This window comes from Oryctolagus cuniculus, chromosome 3, assembly GCF_051225735.1.
Source record: "Oryctolagus cuniculus isolate XC-2025 breed Fujian yellow rabbit chromosome 3, ASM5122573v1, whole genome shotgun sequence".
NCBI classification, from domain to species: Eukaryota; Metazoa; Chordata; class Mammalia; order Lagomorpha; family Leporidae; genus Oryctolagus; species Oryctolagus cuniculus.
In genome coordinates, this window is record NC_142869.1 from 101,781,598 (window position 1) to 101,801,875 (window position 20,278).

General features: G+C 37.3%; 1 protein-coding gene across 4 annotated transcripts in view; it reads left to right on the top strand.

Moving 5' to 3' along the window:
- Nucleotides 1-20,278, top strand: part of LRP1B (LDL receptor related protein 1B) — a 2,138,546-nt gene that overhangs the window by 1,367,413 nt on the left and 750,855 nt on the right. For all 4 annotated transcript variants that reach the window (XM_051849573.3, XM_070071546.2, XM_002712121.6 and 1 more), the window contains exons 24-27: nt 362-559; nt 1,916-2,120; nt 8,735-8,899; nt 9,161-9,405. In XM_051849573.3, the coding sequence (XP_051705533.3) occupies nt 362-559; nt 1,916-2,120; nt 8,735-8,899; nt 9,161-9,405 (813 nt within the window). The remainder of the gene's footprint in view (nt 1-361; nt 560-1,915; nt 2,121-8,734; nt 8,900-9,160; nt 9,406-20,278) is intronic.

The following is a 20,278-nucleotide window of genomic DNA, read 5'->3' on the forward strand; positions in this document are numbered from 1 at the left end:
AGCATGGCTCTGGGACTTGTGCTTAGCACTCCCACAGCTGCAGATTGCTGAGGGGCTGCTGTCTGCCCTGTGAAGTGCCCTGGGTCTGGCTCGGAGGGCTTCTGGTAATGACAGGATTACTCGTTGTTTGCTACGGCAGAATTGTGCTTAGCACTGGTTGTACAACAGCAGCTAAGAGCTGGTGCTTGAGAATTTCTACTCTGATACAACCTTTTATCTTAAAAATTGCTTCTATAAGGATAGAGAATTATGTAGTAAAAAAATACCTTTGAATGAATGAATCTTGACCACAAGCATTTTAGCCCATTTACCAAAGTACATAAATATTTTCCTAAGTCTATTAAAATAAATTTAATTTCAGATCCTTTTGAAGCATTTATCATCTTCTCCATTCGACATGAGATCAGAAGGATTGATCTTCACAAAAGAGACTATAGTCTGCTTGTTCCTGGATTGAGAAACACCATAGCACTTGATTTTCACTTCAATCAAAGTTTACTTTATTGGACAGATGTTGTAGAAGACAGAATATACCGGGGCAAGCTTTCTGAAAGTGGAGGTATATATATTATAGTTTCACTTATTCAATAGGTTACTTTTCAAGGGAACATATTAAAAATATTTTAATCAGAAAGAATTTTGTTTAATCATTGGCCTTTGGCTTACTATTTTCCTATACATATAAAGCCAGCAATATAAAGCATAAATGTGAAGATATATTGGAGGAGGTGTGTGGTTAAATCTCATGGTTTTTATTTGTGAATTTTTTCGTAAATTATGGTTTTTATGGGGAAAAAGGAGACTGCCTTCCAAAAAGTAGTAGTTGAATTTTTGTCAGTTAATTTACTTTAATTTGTTATCTTTCAGTCTGATTCAAAGAAATAATGAAGAAATAGTCATAAAGACTACTTACTAATCTAAGCTAAATATTTTGGCCTTGATTTGATTTAACTTTTTATGTAAACTATACCTTTCTTAAGTAGCAAAGTGTTTAGAACTATAATGTTTCTCTTGAAAGTATCACATTATTGAGAATTCCAAAGAAAGATATCACTATCAAATTAATTTCACTCTAAATCCCCTTTACAATTAAAAAATGGGTAACATTTAAATACATAATTATTTATAGGAATTTGTATTCTGTGTCATGTCAGTAGGTTAAATTTAAAAAAAATGTGTGTAACAAAAACTACTAGCACTATCATAAGCTATAATGAAGCATTCTATTGGAAAAGATGACTTTAAATTAAAATTTTTAAAAATTCTGAAAGAAATTAAGAAGTATATGAATGACAGTATAGCTTCTTTTTATTGCAACAGCACCAATGCTTTTTTCTCTTATTTATATCCTTGTCATTTCTAACAAGAAGTATGGCCCAGGGGGGAAAATGTGATTTGAGGCTTAACTCCATTAAAGTCAAATACAATAATGGCTATGTTATCTGTCATACTTAAAAAAGGAGAAAGAGAGTGGATACTTATCAGTTAAAATGTATGTTGCCCCAGGTATATTACTTTATTCTGCCCTTGATGATCAACATTTGAATTATATTGCACTGATTTTAATGATCTTATCCTTATTAGTTCCAGTCCCTTAATCTGCCTAAAAGGTCAGAAACAAGAAATAACTTTTCTGAAATCTCAACATTGTTTTTAACCTCCAAATTTTTTAAAAATTCCATTTTATTAATACTAAAAGGAAGTACAAGATTACAGATTTCTGATGGGGAAGATAAATAATTCTAAATGTGGGACAACCTAATTTGCTTTGTGATAGGTAATAGCTTTGTACTATATGTCTCAAAATGGAAATAATGTTTAAATATTTTACAATGCTGATTAGAGGTAGTCCTTTTCTTTTGTTCTTAACTCATTCTGTGAATGGGTACAGATGTTGATTTGACTTCTTTTGTAGGTGTCAGTGCAATTGAAGTGGTTGTGGAGCATGGCTTGGCCACCCCAGAAGGACTGACAGTTGACTGGATAGCAGGCAACATATACTGGATAGACAGCAATCTGGACCAAATTGAAGTGGCAAAACTCGATGGTTCCCTGAGGACTACACTCATAGCAGGAGCCATGGAGCACCCAAGGGCCATTGCTTTGGACCCAAGATATGGGTAAAGAAATTTGCCTTTACAGATTCTTTCTGACATAAAGATAACCTTTTAGTTTCATATTGAATTCAATTATGTAATAAATTGTGAGTCAAAGTGCTTGCTTTGTGCTCATAAAAATTAATATATGCATCTACTTATATACTTGTGTGTGTGTTTGGTTGTATAATCATGATAGCAATAATTTTAAATTCATTGTCACAGTTTTGGTAATGGGGTTGCTTATACAGGCAGTTTTAAGGCTAGAAATGTCTTTCTTCTAAATATGGGCATGTGGCCCCATTGGAGGCTATTGCAACTCTTTTCCAAAGCAGTAATTTAATGAATTTTTCGTTGCCCTGCCAAAGGGATGTTGTAATTATTTCTACTGGTTGCAAACCACAGGGCTAGCCTTTGTTCTAAACAGTCACAGATGTTAACCACTTCACCCTGTATTTATTTTGTATGTACTTGGAAGCAGTTTAAAGAAAATTAAAATAAGCTAGAAAGAGTCCAGCGGTGAGATTCTGACTATTGGGAAGTTTGAAAGACAAAGCACATGATTCTAGAAAACAAGGTTAAATGGTGAGTCACTCAGGGTGATTGCCTCATTGTTCCATTGTGTGTCCCTTTGTGAAGAGCGGAAGAGAGGCTCTGAATTTGGAGTCAGAAGACGTGTGTTCCAGTTCCTGCCCAGTCACTTTTTTTCCAGGGAAATAAAATGTATTCTTTTCCCTTAGAATTTGGTTTACTCTTCTGCACTCAGAAATAGGATCTCACTTGTTATGTTGCTTTGTATGTGAGGGAAGGTGCTATGCAATGTTTTGGTAAAAATACCTTGTGATTCTTGCAGTTCATTTCCTTGATAAGTATTTTGTAGATCCAAAGCTATAATAAAGTCTAAAGGATGGGAAAAAGAATTCTTTTTGGGGTTCTGTATCTTTATATAATTAGAGTCCAGGGAGCACCAGTGGGTGAGAGGAGTAAAGCAAGAGGGAGTCTAATGAGATAAGAAAAGAAGGAAGCCAGCCTTGTGTCTTAAGACAGGTTTCTGGACACCTCGTGAGGCTTTTGTGCTGGTCTATACCCAAGACTCAGAGATCAATAGATTGGGATAGTTGTTTGCTTTGTTTTTCTTCAATTCAGACACAGAAATTAAAGGGGTGAAGCAGCTTATTTAGAGCCAAGATTACAACTGGTAAACCAGATTGGTGTGTTTGCTTTACCTGCCATAGTATTTTGAATTTATTTGAATGAGTTACTAAAGTCAAAGTATTGAGAGATATTACATAAAACTCTGGATTTCTGGCTTCTTGAAAAATAGTGAGAACAGGCAACAATGAACTAAGCAGTAACTCTCTTTTTGCCTGTAGATGTTTTTTTCTAGCTTACACAGTCTGCACTTTACCCATTTCATCCATTACTTCCTATAATTACAATTGACTAGGAAAATACTCAAGTTTAATAAGAGATTCCTTTATTTTTCAACAGTCAGTTCTTGAGTACAAGTTGATTGCTGATTCTGACCCTCTGCTGCCCCCAGAGATGTTAGTTTGCTAGCGACAGGGGGTTGTATCCTCCATGTCAACAACTACTGCTATGAAGTTGTACCAGTACTTTATCAGCATGAGAACTTTTCTAGATAAAGCAGATGTACTGTTTGGGAGAGAGTCCTTGTCTTAGCATGCATACCAACATGAGTGGAATGACGTGAATGCTTCTCTAATTAAAAATGCCACACGGAGAGGAAGAAACAGACAAAAAAGAACAGGTGTTTGGAAATGATCTGCCCAAACAAAACAGTCTGTTTAGAGTTGATGCTTCATTTTCTATGGAGTTTACTGACAATGCTTAGGATAAACTTACTTATCTTGGTGTATATGGGAAATATCCCACCGGAGAGGAGAAAAAAGAAATGGAATCATAAAGCGCACACAGCTCACATGTACTATTTAAATGAAAATACCAAACAGTGTCAGTGATGTAAAGGGATCTCCAGAAGTAAATGTGCTTTGAGGGTTAAAAGTACGGGAAGCAAATCTGTGAGTAGGGGAAACCCACTGATGCTTCTGAGAGGGGAGATGCCGCCCATCACTGACGGCTACTGTGGAATTGTCAGACTGATTAAGATGACTACAGTGCCAATAAAATATTTTTAAACATGAAGAAATGACACAAAACTGGGACATAAATGAGCTGAGTTCAGGTGAGAGTTCTAATTCATTTAACTCTAAGGACAATTAAAATGTTGATTGATTTTGGTGTCATGATTTGATATTTTGATTGTTTGTAGAAGATTGATATTGTATGGTTAGCTTTTTGTTATTTCAACTAAAATACACTGAGAAGCTACTTATTAAGGAAGGACGTTGACTTTGGCTTTTGGTTTTGGAGGATCCTAGTCTGTGATCAGCAGTTCCATTGGTATGGAATCAGATGTCAGTGGTCAAGCAGGTGCAGAACATGTATACATGGCAAACCAGGAAGCACAGCAAGAGCAGCATGGCCCAACAGTAACCGACTGTCTCATGAGAACTACCTTCTGAGAGTATGCCCCCGTGACCTACTGACCTCACACTGGGTTCAACACCTAGACACCTATATTAAAATATTTTCAGGCTTATTAGATATTTTTGGTAAGAAGTTCTGAGATTATTTTCAACATTGAACTTTTCATAAAGTAGGCTGATAATATAGATACAATAAGCATGTGCAGACATACACAGGGAGAGAGAGAGAGAGAGAAAGATAAAGAGAGAGACATGGAACAGGAAAGTGACCTAAGGAAATGCTACAAGGAAAGTAACATAGAAAATAATTTTATTTAAAGTCAACTTACTGCCTTAGTATTACACAAAATAGAAACATAAGATTTTTCTCGTGTTTCCAATTATTCATGACTTGTATAAGGAGGCTGTGAATCAACATTGATAGAAGAACCAAAAACATTTAAACTTCTTTTGCACTGTTTTATTTTAGGATAAATACACTGTATAATTTTGGAGAAATACGATTTATATAAATAGTTTATTTTCTACTAAATCACAAGTGTTTTGGTGGCCAGGGAAGTTGTTTCCAAGTCTGTGAACTCTTTCATAGCTCCTAGTATATATAGTTATATTCAATAAATGCTTGTTAGATAAATGAATGTATTCATACAAACAGACTTTGTTTATGGGCAACTTACAGGAACTCAAGGATATACTTGAGAAAGGGCACAACATACAGTAAAGGACAGCTAATGGGCAATACAATAAACAGTGTTTACAATGTCAAATGAAAAAAAGGTTTGCAACTAGCCACTTTACTCTCTCAGTGTGGCTGAGGAAAAAGAAAAGACCATAAAATTAGCCTATAAAACACATTTACTTCATGTGAGGTTCCTACAGCAATCAAAGTCTTTGTGACCTTTTTATATATGTCAAATAAGAATTGTTTTTAATTGACCACTTTGCTTCCCTAGCATTGAATCTACCATCCTCCATTTTACATTACAACATCTATTTGCTATCTTGCCACTTGCCTTTAGTACTGGGTTTGACCCAGTCTCACAAGTGACAAGTTATTCCAAGGTGGTAAATTGGGAGTCTTAGGGAGGAGCTATTTCTCTTTCATTCCATTTTAAGGTAATGCACTTATTGCTAAGGTGACCTGAATGAATACATGAATTCACTTTAAACATTGAGCTTATTATTAGGGAGGTACAAGCACCAGGGAGTTCAGAATCTATAGGGTACTCACATTAGCTCTTGAACTTTCATTGTCTTCATTCTTGTGCGACTGCATGGAATTTTCCTGTGCCATTACTGGTATTTAGTTTCATGGTTGTAATAACTAGTCTCTGCTCTAACAGTTGCTTGGTAAAATCAGAAATGGTCATTGTGAACATTAGTAAGTTATCTAAATAAACTTTTATTTATTGGGGTGATATTCTAAAGCCAATAAAGGCATTGTTGGTTTTAGAGGATGTAAAGATTATTTATAAGTGATTGTTTTTTTTTTTTGCAAAGATCATGTATTTTCACCTTCTACAGTTTGACCTAATAGATGATAGTGGCCCTTTCATGCTTATAATGATATAATTTGTTCATGGGCCATTGATCCAGTTGAATCCAGATACAGACTAACCTGTGAATGTGGGTACAGAATTCATAGACTATAACTTCTTTTTTAAAAGCAGTTGTAGCTGAACATTGCCATACATCCTATGACAAGTGACAATCAGTCTTTGTATACTTGAGGATGTAATGGGTTCATTGAAAAGCTAATAAATTGTAGCCATACCAGAACAAAGAGGGAAACATGATTCTGTTAAGATACCAAATTTTAAAGCACATAAAAGAGTGCCTAGAATTTTCTAAAACAATGGTCCCTGAAATAAACATTTAAAATTAATTCTGAACTGTCTTAAGACAAAGTGGACATTTTTAAGATAATTAATTCTAGAGCATTTTATTTTGTAAAAAGTCCTGGAAATTGTCCACTTAAAGTGATGAAGAGTTGGTACTACAAAAGCACTGTAGTCGAGAAACATATAAATGCTGCTATGGTTTGTAAAGAAATAAAGAGATAAGTTATTTCAGAATGTTGCCAAGTGTTCCAAGTCCTATCCCCCATCCTCCACTGGAAATATATTTAAGAGACCACAGTACCCATTTACAGTCAACCTGAAGAGAATATAGTATTGCAGGGCTGCTGATATATGAATTGGACTTGCCACAAGTCATATAAGGTTTACCTGGGTAAAGAGTTATGAAAGAGAAACCAGTTCCCCTTTTGTTAAACAGTCCAAAGATGATGCTCCTGAGGTCTTTTTGTCCTCACTGCAGAGCATGACGCACAGCTATATCTAAATCTGGTGGTCATGGCTTATTGACAAGCACCCACAGACCACCTCTGACTCCCATATTCACTGTTTGTTTTCAGGGATTATTTTTTCTTACCTTCTTCAAACTTGAAGATCCCCACACCTAATCTTTTTGTTGAAATATCACCATACATTTGATTAATGCTATGTTGGTGTTCCTTTTATGTTAAATCTCATTTTTATGATAAATTTAAGGGGCAAATAGCACCCTGATGTCAATGAGATACGTGAAACTAAAATTAAATTTATAGTGAGACACATATACCAATGCAAATCTTGTCTCTGTGCTGCTCATCCTGTGTGCTAAGTAGTTCACATCCATGATCTCACCTAGTGCCCCAACAAGCATTTACTATTATAGTTTTCACTTATCAGATGGGAAAAATGTGGAGTCTAAGATGAAGTAAGCTGGAGTAGGTGACACATCCTACCCTTGATTGCAGTTTTATTTTACAGAAAAGAATATACATTACCACTATCAATATGAACACAATTATTCACTGGCTTTCATTGAATGTCTAGAGCTTTAATTTCTACAAGAAGGTTTACTCTTTACCTTCCTTCTCTCTCTATCATAGCCTTTCAGCATTGTACTTGCTAAATTTATGACATACGTGCTGAATTATCCTCCAATCATTTCATATTCATAATTTCTATGCCCTATAAGATAATATATACTTTTGAAAAATTGAAGTAATGATGAATATTCAGTCCACATCATCTCACATTGTTTAAACAGGCATAGATTATTTTTGAAAAAGGATCACTTGAACTTTGAGTTTTGTTCAAGAAGGCTGTTTTATTTTCCAAGGCATTTTTCAAGCGTCCTATGCTCAAAAACCATGTAAAATAATGAAAGCTTCAAATTGTATACAATTAAAATGAAAAAACAATGTTTTTACTGCTAATAGGACCTTTATTCTAAAATATTACCAGAACTGATAGGTAAACAGAGCAAACTGCTACTCTGTCCTTTTGATTGTGGTCAATTTCCAGCTCTTGAAATCCGTTCTTTCTCATTTTTTCCCTTTTATCTTAATGGAATCCTTGTATACCCTCTTCCACCCACAACCTGAGTTTGCTGAAACAAACTGACAGTTACCAACAATTCTCAATCTTTACATGCAGTCCATCAATTCTACCTCCAAACCATACCTTGAATCCATTTGCTTCCCTTTCTTCGGGTTCTCTAATCCATTCCACACCTCTAGCATAGCTTCCTGTTCTCCCTGAAGTGCTCCTACTTTGTCTCATGATCATATGCTCTCTGTATTACAGCCACCATGATCATACCTGTACTTACACATCCATGACATGTGTCATGTTTCTCCCTGATTCATGAACTTCAAAAGCCTGTGAACTTCCATTTTTTGGAATAAAATTAAAAATGATTCCTTTTCCTTGAAAGGCTCCTAAGGATACTCTCAACTTTTTCCCCTCTGGTCCTTAGACATCACATTTTTGATAAATATCCTCCTTTCTGTTCCTCAAATAGCCCACATAGGCTGTTTACTTTGCTTGTCATACTGTTTGCATTGCTTTCCTCATCCTTCAAGTGCTTATCCCTGACTAGCATCTCTGAGGAGATCAGTCACTCACCATTCTCTTTCACTGTAAGTTATTGCTTCAATATTTCCCAAACTGTAGACATGTATTAATTAATTTATTGTCTCTTCACCTGGACTGCAGGCCTTATGTAAGTGTGATAATGCATTGTTAAAAATTTGTCAAATGAGGAAGTGAAAGAGTAACAAGATTTCCTTTTCTTCAGAATTCTTTTCTGGACAGACTGGGATGCCAATTTTCCTCGAATCGAATCTGCCTCTATGAGTGGTGCTGGGAGAAAAACTATCTACAAAGACATGAAAACTGGAGCGTGGCCTAATGGACTCACGGTGGACCACTTTGAAAAGAGGATAGTTTGGACAGATGCCAGGTTTAAAAGCTCTCTTTTCTGTATTTTATTTTACTTTCCACAGATAATATGTACCACACTGAAAATTTTCCTATCACGCAGATACCATGCATATTGAAATAGATGGATTTTTTTATTATTTTCTTCAATCCAGTCACTGACCCATAAAAATATCTATAAAGTTTTTCTCTGCCATGTATCCTAGTTATCTGATTGTATCTCTGGACTGTTTGAATCGGCTGTGATAAACTACTGAAACTACTTTTTTTTACTATTCCATAGGTCAGATGCTATTTACTCAGCCCTCTATGATGGGACAAATATGATAGAAATCATTCGTGGTCATGAATACCTTTCCCATCCCTTTGCTGTGTCTCTATATGGGAGTGAGGTTTACTGGACAGACTGGAGGACCAACACATTGTCCAAAGCAAATAAGTGGACGGGACAAAATGTCAGTGTGATTCAGAAAACCAGCGCACAGCCATTTGACCTTCAGATATACCATCCAAGCCGCCAGCCACAGGGTGAGTGCTTGTTACTAATTAACTATCCAGAAAGTGTTTTCCTCTGACTCATAGAATATTTAAACTGTAAAATAGCTTCATAAGTTATTGATATATATATGTGAGTGTGTGTGTATATGATTTTTTCCTTCTCTGTTTTATTTTCTTCAAATAGAAATACATAAGGAAAATGTAGAGATTGAGGATTTTATATTAAGCTCTCTAATTTTTAGTCACTGTTATTACATGGACAAAAGATATTGTGGGGAGTTGTATAAGATCTTTAGATTTGGCATATATTACCTTATTGTGATCAGTGATTTAGAAGAGAAACCCCAAAACACCTCCCATTGCCGAAATAGTCACTGTAGAGCATATTGGGAGGAAAGGGTTGCCTGGCTATTGTGGCCCTTTGTGGGGTGGGCCAGAGGATGGAGGACTTCTCTCTCCCTGTTTCATGTTTCTTTCTGCGATTCTGCCTTTTAAATAAATACATTAAATCAAATTTTAAAAATTCTGTATTGGGGCAGATATTGAGTCTAGTGGTTAAGACACCAGTTGAGATTCCTGAGTCCTGGGCCTGGCATTGCAGCACAGCAGGAAAAGCAGTTGCCTGTATGAGTGCTGGATTGAATTCTTCTGTTCCACAAGTACTTAGGACCCTGCCCAGCCACATAGGAGACCCAGATGGAGTTCCAGCCTCCTGGCTTCCATCTGCGCTATCATAGCCATTTCAAGAGTGAAGCAATGGGTGGAAGATAGGGCTTTGTGTCTTTCCATAAAACTATGACACTCAAGTAAATAAAATAAATCTTAAAAAATAAAAAGAGGCTGGCGCCGCAGCTCACTTGGCTAATCCTCCACCTGCAGTGCCGAAACCCCGGATTCTAGTCCCGGTTGGGGTGCCGGATTCTGTCCCAGTTGCTCCTCTTCCAGGCCAGCTCCCTGCTGTGGCCCAGGAGGGCAGCGGAGGATGGCCCAAGTGCTTGGGCCCTGCACCCCATGGGAGACCAGGAGGAAGCACCTGGCTCCTGGCTTCAGATCAGCACAGCGCACCGGCCATAGCAGCCATTTGGGGGGGTGAACCAATGGAAGGAAGACCTTTCTCTCTGTCTCTCTCTCTCACTGTCTAACTCTGCCTGTCAAACAAAATAAATAAATAGATAGATAGATAGAATACATGGGCCTATATCAGAGTACCTGGGTAGAATTCTTTGCTGAATGATAGCAGTTTCTGCTGACATAGATCTTGTGAGGCAGCAGTGATGGCCTGAGAAATTGGGTTCCTGCCATCTATGTGGGAGACCTGCATTGAGTTCCTGGCTCCCAGCATTGATATGCCAACTGTTCTGGCATTTGTACAAGTTACTGGAAATGCTTGCTCTCACTCTGCTTCTTTCTTCCTCCCCTTCTTTGTTCCCTGTTAAGGAAATAGATAAATGAACATGGTATGCATGGATTTCAAGACTTTTCCAACAGAACAAATAAGGGGCCGGAATTGTAGCATAACAGGTTAAGCCTCTGTCTGCAACAAAGGCAGACATATGAGTGCCAGTTCAAGTCCCTTCTATTCCACTTTCAATCCATCTCCCTGGTTATGCACCTGGGAAAGTAGCAGAAGATGGCCCAAGTGCTTGGGTCCCTGCACGCATATGGGTTGCCTAGAAGCAGCTCTGGGCTCCTGGCTTTGGTCTGGCCCAGTCTCAGTTTTTGCAGCCATTTAGGGAGTTAAAGAGTGAATGGAGGATTTCTCTCTCTCCCTCTCTCTCTCTCTCTACCTCTATCTTTCAAGTAAATAAAAAATAAATGTTAAATAAAGAAAACAAATAATTTTTAATTCAATTTCTTTGAAATTTTTGGAGTACCACCTTATTCCTCATTTTGGCTCAATAGTAATTGCATGTTGGTTTTGGGATTTCATTTTTTTCCACTGAATTCTTGCCTCATATTCTTAGCCCAAGTCCCACTCTCTACTTGTTCCTGGGATACTCTTAACTGTCCTGTGTAACATCAGTTCATTCTTTTATACTGCTTCCTCATTATATGTGCTATAACCTACAAATCTAGTTGTAATTCACATAATGTTCCTTTAATTAGCACATCCTTGTTTTGGATGCATAATTCTTAGATGACAAGTTCTATCCTGCTGAATATACATTTTCTCCTTTCAATAGAGATTATGTAGATCTTCAAACTCATTTCTGATCTCCACTTTAAACTTTATTCCACACTTTGTACATTACTTCATTTTTAAAATATTTATTCATTTGCATCAGAGGGAGAGAATCCACTATCAGCTAGTTCACTCCCCAAATACAATAGTTGAGGTTGGGCTGGACTAAAGCCAGGAACTTTGGAACTTCATCTGGCTGACAGGGTTTCGACCACTTTAGCCTTCATCTGTTGTGTCATAGGATTCATTAGCAAGAAGCTGGATTGGGAGCAGAGGAGCTGGGACTTAAACCAGTACTCTAATATGGGATAGTTTTCCCAAGAGGTATCTTCTCTTACTGTGCCACAACACCCATACCAAAGACTTACTTTTTATCTTATTTAAGTATATAAATTTCATGATTTCATGTATTCAGATTTGGGAACATAGTGATACTTCCCAACCTATTCTCCCTCCCACCCTCACTCCCCCTCTTCTTCCTCCTTAGTCTCCCATTCCCGTTCAATTTTTACAAAGATCTATTTTCAGCTACTTTATACTCATAAGATTAACCCTACACTAAGAAAAAAGTTCAACAAATAGTATGAAGAAAAATACACTGTTCCTCTACAGTAGAGACAAGGGTTGTAAAAAAAAAACCTTCAAATCTTGAATTGTCAATTTCACTCATATACATTACATTTTAGGTACTCTATTAGGTACCAGAGATCAGGGAAAGCATATATTTGTCTTTTCAGTACTGATTTATTTCAGTAAGTATAATGGTTTCCAGTTGCATCCATTTTGTTGCAAATGACAGGATTTCATTTTTTAAACCACTGAATAGTATGCCATAGTGTATATATGCCATAATTTATTTATCTAGCTGATGGACATCTGGGTTGACTCCATATTTTAGGTATTGTGAATTGAGCTGCAATGAACATGGTAGTATAGATAACTCTTTTGTGTGATGATTTTATTTTGTTTGCATAAATTTCTAGGAGTGGGATGGCTGGATCATATGGTAGGTCTATTTTCAGATTCCTGAAGTATCTCTGTACTGTCGTCCACTGTGGCTGCATCAGTTTGCATTTCCACCAACAGTGAGTTATGGTTCCTTTTTCCCCACATCCTCACCAGCATTTATTATTTTTTTTATTTCTGTTTGAGAGCCATTCTAACTGGGGAGGTGAAACCTCATTGTGGTTTTGATTTGCATTTGCCTGAAGCTATTTTTTCCAAAGCATTTTTTCATGTGTCTGTTGGCCATTTGAATTTCCTCTTTTGAAAAATACCAATTCAAGTCCTTTGCCCATGTCTTAACTGGATTGTTTGTTTTGTTGTTATTTCTTGATCTCTTTGTAGATTCTGGATGTTCATCCTTTATCAGTTTAATAGTTTGCAAATATTTTCTCCCATTCTGTTAGTTGCTGCCTCACTTTGTGGAGTGTTTCTATTGCAGTTCAGAAGCTTCTCAGCTAGATGTAATCCCATTTGTGAATTTTGGCTTACATTGCCTGTGCTTCTGGGATCTTTTCCAAGAAGTATTGCCTATGCTAATGCCTTGCAGAGTTTCCCCAAAGTTCTCTAGTAATTTGGGTCAAGCTGACGTAAAACCTATATGAAACTAATATCACTTATAATCTTATCAATACTAGTTTCAATCTTAATAATTTCAATTATAATCTTGACATTAATCCAGGTATTGGCTTAAATCATATGTAGGACATAAACAAATTGCATTTTTATCATTAACGCAGGTACAGCCTATCTGCTTCCAAGCTTGAGTGATCATGCTAGGGAGTTTCTATGCTTTGCCAAGTATGATGTAGTGGACTGCTGTTGTTTGAGTGTTTTAGATCATAGTCTCAGACCAGAGTCTCACAGTAGGGAGATGTTTTCTCAAGATGGAGACTCAGGTGCTCCAAAATGGAGTCCCTACTGTCAAAGTGTTGCTTCAAGAGTTCAACAATTTGTACGAAAAAAAAAAAGTTCCTCAACAATCGAGACAAAGGCTGTTCAAAGTCATTGCATCTCAAAATTGATTTCACTTCTTTTTTTAAAGAAACTTAAATGACTTTAAAGAAGCACCCAAGAATGATAAATCTTTTGTGAGCACTTAGACATAACTATAACTTATGAGACATAAGACTATCCTCCACTTAAAACATTAAAGGAAAGTAAGTCAACGAGAATGAATTTTATCATTAATTAAGGAAGCAGATAAGAAAACAAGCAATGAAGTTAGACACTTGGACGTTACTAAAACTTATGAGCCATAAGAATATCCTCCACTTAATACACTAAAACAAAATAAATCTTTGAGAACCAGTTTTACTATTAACTCTTATAATGCAACTCTTTGATGACAGAGGTTCTGCATGGATTAGTACACAGTGACTCCTGTTGTTAATTTAACAATTAACACTCTTATGTATGATATCAGTGATCACCTGAGGCTTTTGACATGAGCTGCCTAGGCTATGGAAGCCTTTTGAATCCACAAACTCCATCAGTATGTACACAAGGCCATAAGCAAAGTGGAAGTCCTCTCCTCCCTTCAAGGAAAAGTACCTCCTTCTTTGATGACCACTTCTTTCTACTGGGGTCTCGCTCATTGAGGTCCTTCATATAGGGCATTTTTTGCCACAGTGGCTTTGCTTTCCATGCCTTAAATGCTCTTGTGAGCCTTTTAGCCAGACCAGAATGCCTTAAGTGCTGAATACTGAGGTCATAGTACTAATTATACTGATTGTCATTCTATGAGTCCACTGTGTGGCCTGCTTCCTTTGTTGGAGTTTTCACGCCTTTTGAAGTCTGTTATTATTACCATATACTTAATCCCATTTATATGATCACTTTAACACTTAAAATGGTGTTTTATTACCCAGATTAAGGGGATTTGGGGTTCCATGGCCAGTTTTTAAACTTTACCCTTAGAAGTAAGTCCATAGGAATGTATGCAGAACTATACAGCTTTATAGTGACAGACAATCAGACACTTCATCATTACAACTCTGGGGACATCATAATTCTTCCCAGTGTGGTTGCCCTCCCTCCCATACGCCCACCTCTCTTTCTCCTCCCTCTCTATTGCCACTCTTATTTTTTACTGAGATCTATTTTCAATTGACTTTATAAACATATGTTTAACTCTATGTTAAATAAAGGATTCCATAAATAGTATGTAAAAAAAAAAACTGTTCCTCAGCAGTCAAGAAAAGGGCTGTTCAAGTCATTGCTTCTCGAAGTGTCAATTTCACTTCTACATATTGCCTTTAAGCTGCTCTATTAGGTATCACAGGGCAGGGAGAACATATGATATTTGTCCCTTTGGGACTGACTTATTTCACTAAGTATGATGTTTTCCAGATTCATCCATTTTGTTGCAAATGATTGGATTTAATTTTTTTTTTTTTACCATTGTGTAGTATTCCATAGTGTACATATCTCACAGTTGTTGGGCATTTAGGTTGATTCCATATCTTAGCTATTGTGAATTGAGCTGCAATAAACATGAGGGTGCAGATAACCTTTCATATGATGATTTCATTTCCCTTGGATAAATTCCCAGTAGTGGGAGGGCTGCGTCATACGGTTAGTCTATATTCAGATTTCAGAGGTATCTCCCTCTGTGTTCCATAGTGGTTTACCAATTTACATTCCCACCAACAGTGGATTAGGGTACCTTTTCTCCCACATTTTCGCCAGCATTTGTTGTTTGTTTATTTCTCTATGGAGGACATTCTAACCTGGGTGAGGTGAAACCTCATTGTGGTTTTGATTTGCATTTCCCTGAGGGCTAGTGAACCTCAGCATTTTTGCTTGTGTCTATTGGCCATTTGGATTTCCTCTTTTGAAACACGTCTGTTTGGGTCCAGCAGTGTGGCATACTAGGTTAATCCTCTGCCTGCAGCACCAGCATCCCATATGGGTGCCAGTTCTAGTCCTGGTTGCTCCTCTTCCAGTCTAGTTCTCTGGTGTGGCCCGGGAGGGCAGTGGAGGATGACCCAAGTCCTTGGGCCCCTGCGCCCGCATGGGAGACCAGGAAGAAGTACCTGGCTCCTGGCTTCGGATTGGTGCAGCTCCGGTCATAGTGGCCATTTGGGTAATGAACCAACAGAAAGAAGACTTTTCTCTCTTTCTCTCTCACTGTCTGTAATTCTACCTGTCAAATAAATAAATAAAAATCTTATAAAAAAAAAAGAAACATGTCTGTTTAGGTCTTTTGCCCATTTCTTCACTTGGTTGTTTGTTTTGTTGTGGAATTTCTTGGTCTCTTTATATATTCTGGTTATTAATCCCTTATCAGTTTCATAATTTGCACATAATTTCTCTCATTCTATTGGTTGCCTCTTCACTTTTCAAGTATTACTTTTGCAGTGCAGAAGCATCTCAATTTGATGTAATCCCATTTCTTAATATTGGCTTTGATTGCCTATGCCTCTGGGGTCTTTTCCAGGAACTGTTTGCCTGTGCCAATGTCTTGCAGGGTTTCTCCAATGTTCTCTAATAATTTGATGGTATTGGGTCACAGATTTGTCTTTAATCCATTTAGAATGGATTTTTTGTATAAGGTGTAAAATAAGGGTCTTATTTCATATTTATGCATGTGGAAATCCAGTTTTCCCAGCACCATTTGTTGAAGAGACTATCCTTGCTCCTGGGATTGGTTTTAGCTCCTTTGTCAAATATTAGTTGGTTCACCGGCGCCATTGCTCACTTGGCTAATCCTCCACCTGTGGTGCTGGTACCCTGGGTTCTAGTACTGGTTGGGGCACCGGGTACTAGTCCCGGTTGCTCCTCTTCCAGTCCAGTTCTCTGCTGTGGCCTGGGAGGGCAGCAGAGGATGGTCCAGTGCTTGGGTCCCTGTACCCGCATGGGAGACCAGGAGGAATTACCCGGCTCCTGGCTTCAGATCTGCACAGCGCCAGCCTTAGCGGCCATTAGGGGAGTGAACCAACAGAAGGAAGACCTTTCTCTCTGTCTCTCTCTTACTGTCTATAACTCTCTCTCTCTCTCACTATCTAACTTTGCCTGGCAAAAAAAAAAATAAATATATAAATAAAAATATTGGTTTGTTGTAGTAGCTGGATTGACTTACAGATTTATTTTCCTGCCAGTACCAGGATTTTTTTTTTTTTTTTTTTTTTTAGTATAACTGCCCTGTAGTATGCCTTGAAGTCTGGTATTAATGATACCTCCACTTTTTTTTTTTTTTTTTTTTTTGTATAAGATTGCTTTAGCTATTCAGGGTCTCTTTTGTTTCCATATGAATTTTAGCATTATTCTTTTCTGCAAGTGAGAATAAACATCATTGGTATTTTGTTTGGGATTTGACTGAATCTATAAATTGTTGTCAGTAGTAAGAAAATTTTGATTATATCAGTTCTTCCAATCCATGAACATGGAAGATTTCTCCATTTTTTTGTGTCTTCTTTTGTTTCTTTCTTTAATGTTTTTGAATTCTCATAATTGAGATCTTTGACTTCCTTTGTCAAATTTATTCAAATGTATTTATTTTTTGGTAGCTATAGTGAATGGAATTGATCTTAGAAGTTTCTTTGTAGCCATGCCATTTTATTTGTATACAAAAGCCAATAACCTATATGCGTTAATTTTATATCCTGCCAATTTACCAGCCTTTTCTAAGTTCCAATAGTCTCAGTGGAATCTTTTATATAGTATTGTGTCATGTGCAAACAGGGATTATTTGACTTGTTCCTTTTTTTTTTATATCCATTTGATTTCTTTTTCATGCTCAATAGCTCTGGCTAAAACTCCCAGCACTATATTGCATAGCAATTATGAAACTGGGCATCCTGTCTGGTTCCAGATCTTAGTAGCAATGCTTCCAGCTGTTCTCCATTCAATAAATGCTGGCTGTGGTTTTATCATAAATTGTCTTGATTGTGTTATGGAATGTTCTATCTATACCCAATTTGCTTAACGTTGCCATAATGAAAGGATGTTCTATTTTATCAAATGTTTTTTCTGCATCTATTGAAATTCCCGTATGGTTTTTATTCTTCAGGTAGTTAATGTTAGGTATCACATTGATTGGTTTGCAAATGTTTAGCCATCCCTGCATACCAGAGATAAATCCTACTTAGTCTGGGCGAATGCTCTTTCTGATGTGTTGTTGGATTCGATTAGCTTATGTTTTTTGAGGATTTTTGCATCTGTGTTCATCAGGGATATTGATCTATAGTTCTCTTTCTCTGTTGTACCTTTTTCTGGTTTAGGAATTAAAATGATGCTAGCGTCATAGGAGTTTTGGAGGATACCCTCTCTTTCAGTTGTTTGAATAGCTTGAGAAGAATTGGATTTAGTTCTTTAAATGTCTGGTAGAATTCAGCAGTGAAAGCATCTGTCCTGGGCTTTTCTCTGTTGAGAGTTTCTCAATTGCTGATTCAAACTCCATCTTGGTTATAGGTGTGCTTAAGATTTCTGTGTCTTCTTGACTCAATTTTTGTAGATTATATGTGTCAAGAAATCTATGTATTTCTCCTAAATTTTCCAATTTGTTGACATTTAACTCTTTGTAGCAATTCCTGGTGATTTTTTTTTATTTCTGTGGTATCTCAGATTTTATTCATTGGTGTCTTCTTCCTCTTTATTTACTTATTTTCTTATTTTTCATCTGTCCAGTGGTGTATCAATTTTGTTTATTTTTTTTTTGCAAAAAAAACCAGCTCAGCTGTTCATTCCACTGATCTTTTATATCTTTGGTTTTAATTTTGTTTGTTTATTTATTTATTTATTTTTAATTATGTCTTTCCTCATACTAATTTTTGGTTTGGCTTGTTGTTGTTTTGCTAGGTCCTTGAGATGCTTTGTTAGCTCATTTATTTGGTACCTTTCCAATTGTTTTAATATAGGCACCAATCGCTAAAAACTTCTTTCTTAACATTGATTTTGCTGGATGCATAAATTTTGATATGTGCTCTGGAGCCTGTGATATGTTGAGAGGCTAGGGGTACCTCACAATACTACATGGGTGGCCATCCCCTGTCAATCCTCCTAGCCAGACTCAAAGTCAGTGGGGAACGTGGCTTTTTTCCCCTCTGGTAAAATCCCTGTATCACACATGTGTACAAGAACTGCCAGCCGCAGCCCCTACGTGTTTCACAAGGGCACCGACTCCTTACTGGTTGCTGAGTATGCAAAAGAGCCTCCGTAGCTGGTACTCACGTCAGAATTGCTCTTTCTCCCCACCCATCACCCGGCATATGCACCTGAACTGCTGTGCTGCTATTGCTGTCAAGGTGGTGTCATATCCCGGAATTGCTGGGTGCACACTAAAGAGCTGCTGCACCTGTTACTTATGTCCAAAATGGAGCCCTTTCTTGCGTTTGGTTTCTGAGTGTTCTTATGGGACGATGGGGTGAGAGAAATGTGCCCCTTTTTTTCACTTCATTGGCAGGTACTTTGTTCCCCTTAGGGCTCCAGGCCAGACACAAAGACAGTATAGTCCATCAGGCTCTCCTTCCAGCTATATCACCAGCGGCATGGGCTGCTGCAGTCTGATCTCACCTCACTCTCCAAAGCTGCCGATTCTTCCAGCACTCAGCGGCCGGGATTATGTGTTGTGTCTGTGCTTACTGCTGTGCGTCTGCACCTTCCACACTGATCAATGTCATCATACTTCCGTAGAATTTCCACTGCAGGAAATTTCCACTGTAGTTTTTTTCCAACTCTTCCCTGAGAATGTTACTTCCTTCATCTTTTTCCCCTGCCTTAAAGCATTACACCCTTTCCTTATTCTGCCATCTTAGAATCTCCCAAAGCCTCACTTTAAATTAATGTTATATTATCTTTTCCTAGATTTGACTAAAACAATGACTTCTGTGGCTGCAAAAATCCCATGGCAATCTTTTGTCTTTCTTCAATATTTGGCCTTCATATTATTTTTTTCTACCAAAATTTTCTCATAAGTAATAATTTTTGTGCCTGTCTCTGACAGTCTGATTAAATCTAATTATCTTCCCAGATACTCTTAATCTCTCAGTTTTGATTGTCTTATGTAACTTATCCTTCTTTGCTTCTTAGGAGTTTTGGAATTCCTCTAGACTATGTCAGCAATTAGTTTAATTTTTTTCTCCTGCTACCCTTGGCTCACCATATACTATAAACTACAAAGCTTGTAGACAATACAACACGTTCCCTATTTATTTTTGTGGCAAATGAATACTCTTTAAAAATATTGAATTAATTGAATTTAAATAAAGCAAAGCATCGTGATTCTGATCAGTTATACACCACTAGAACAATGAAATAACACTCTTCTCTAATACCTTTCTTCTCTAATACCTTTTTCAGTACGGAGGAGTAAGTAGTCATATCATAAGACCACAGCTGACAAGCATTTACAAGAGGTGATTGGTTTTCATTTTTACAAGGACAAAAACATTTACATTACTTACATTTTTCTCTGTCAGATTGTTTGATATTTTGTAGGAGCTGCAAACTTTGTGTTTACAGTGATTTTTAAGAGATGTGTTTGTTTATTTGAAAGGCAGAGCATCAGATAGGTCAGGCCAAACTCAGGATCCAGAAATTCTAGCCAGGTCTCTCGTGTGAGTGATAGAAACCTGAGCACTTTGTGCTATCATCTACTACCTTCCCAGGTACATTCACAGGAGGCTGGATCAGAAGCAGAGCAGCCCGGGCATGAACTGGCACTCAGCTATGAGATGCCAGCTTTGCAAGCTGCAGCTTAACCAGCTACACCACAAT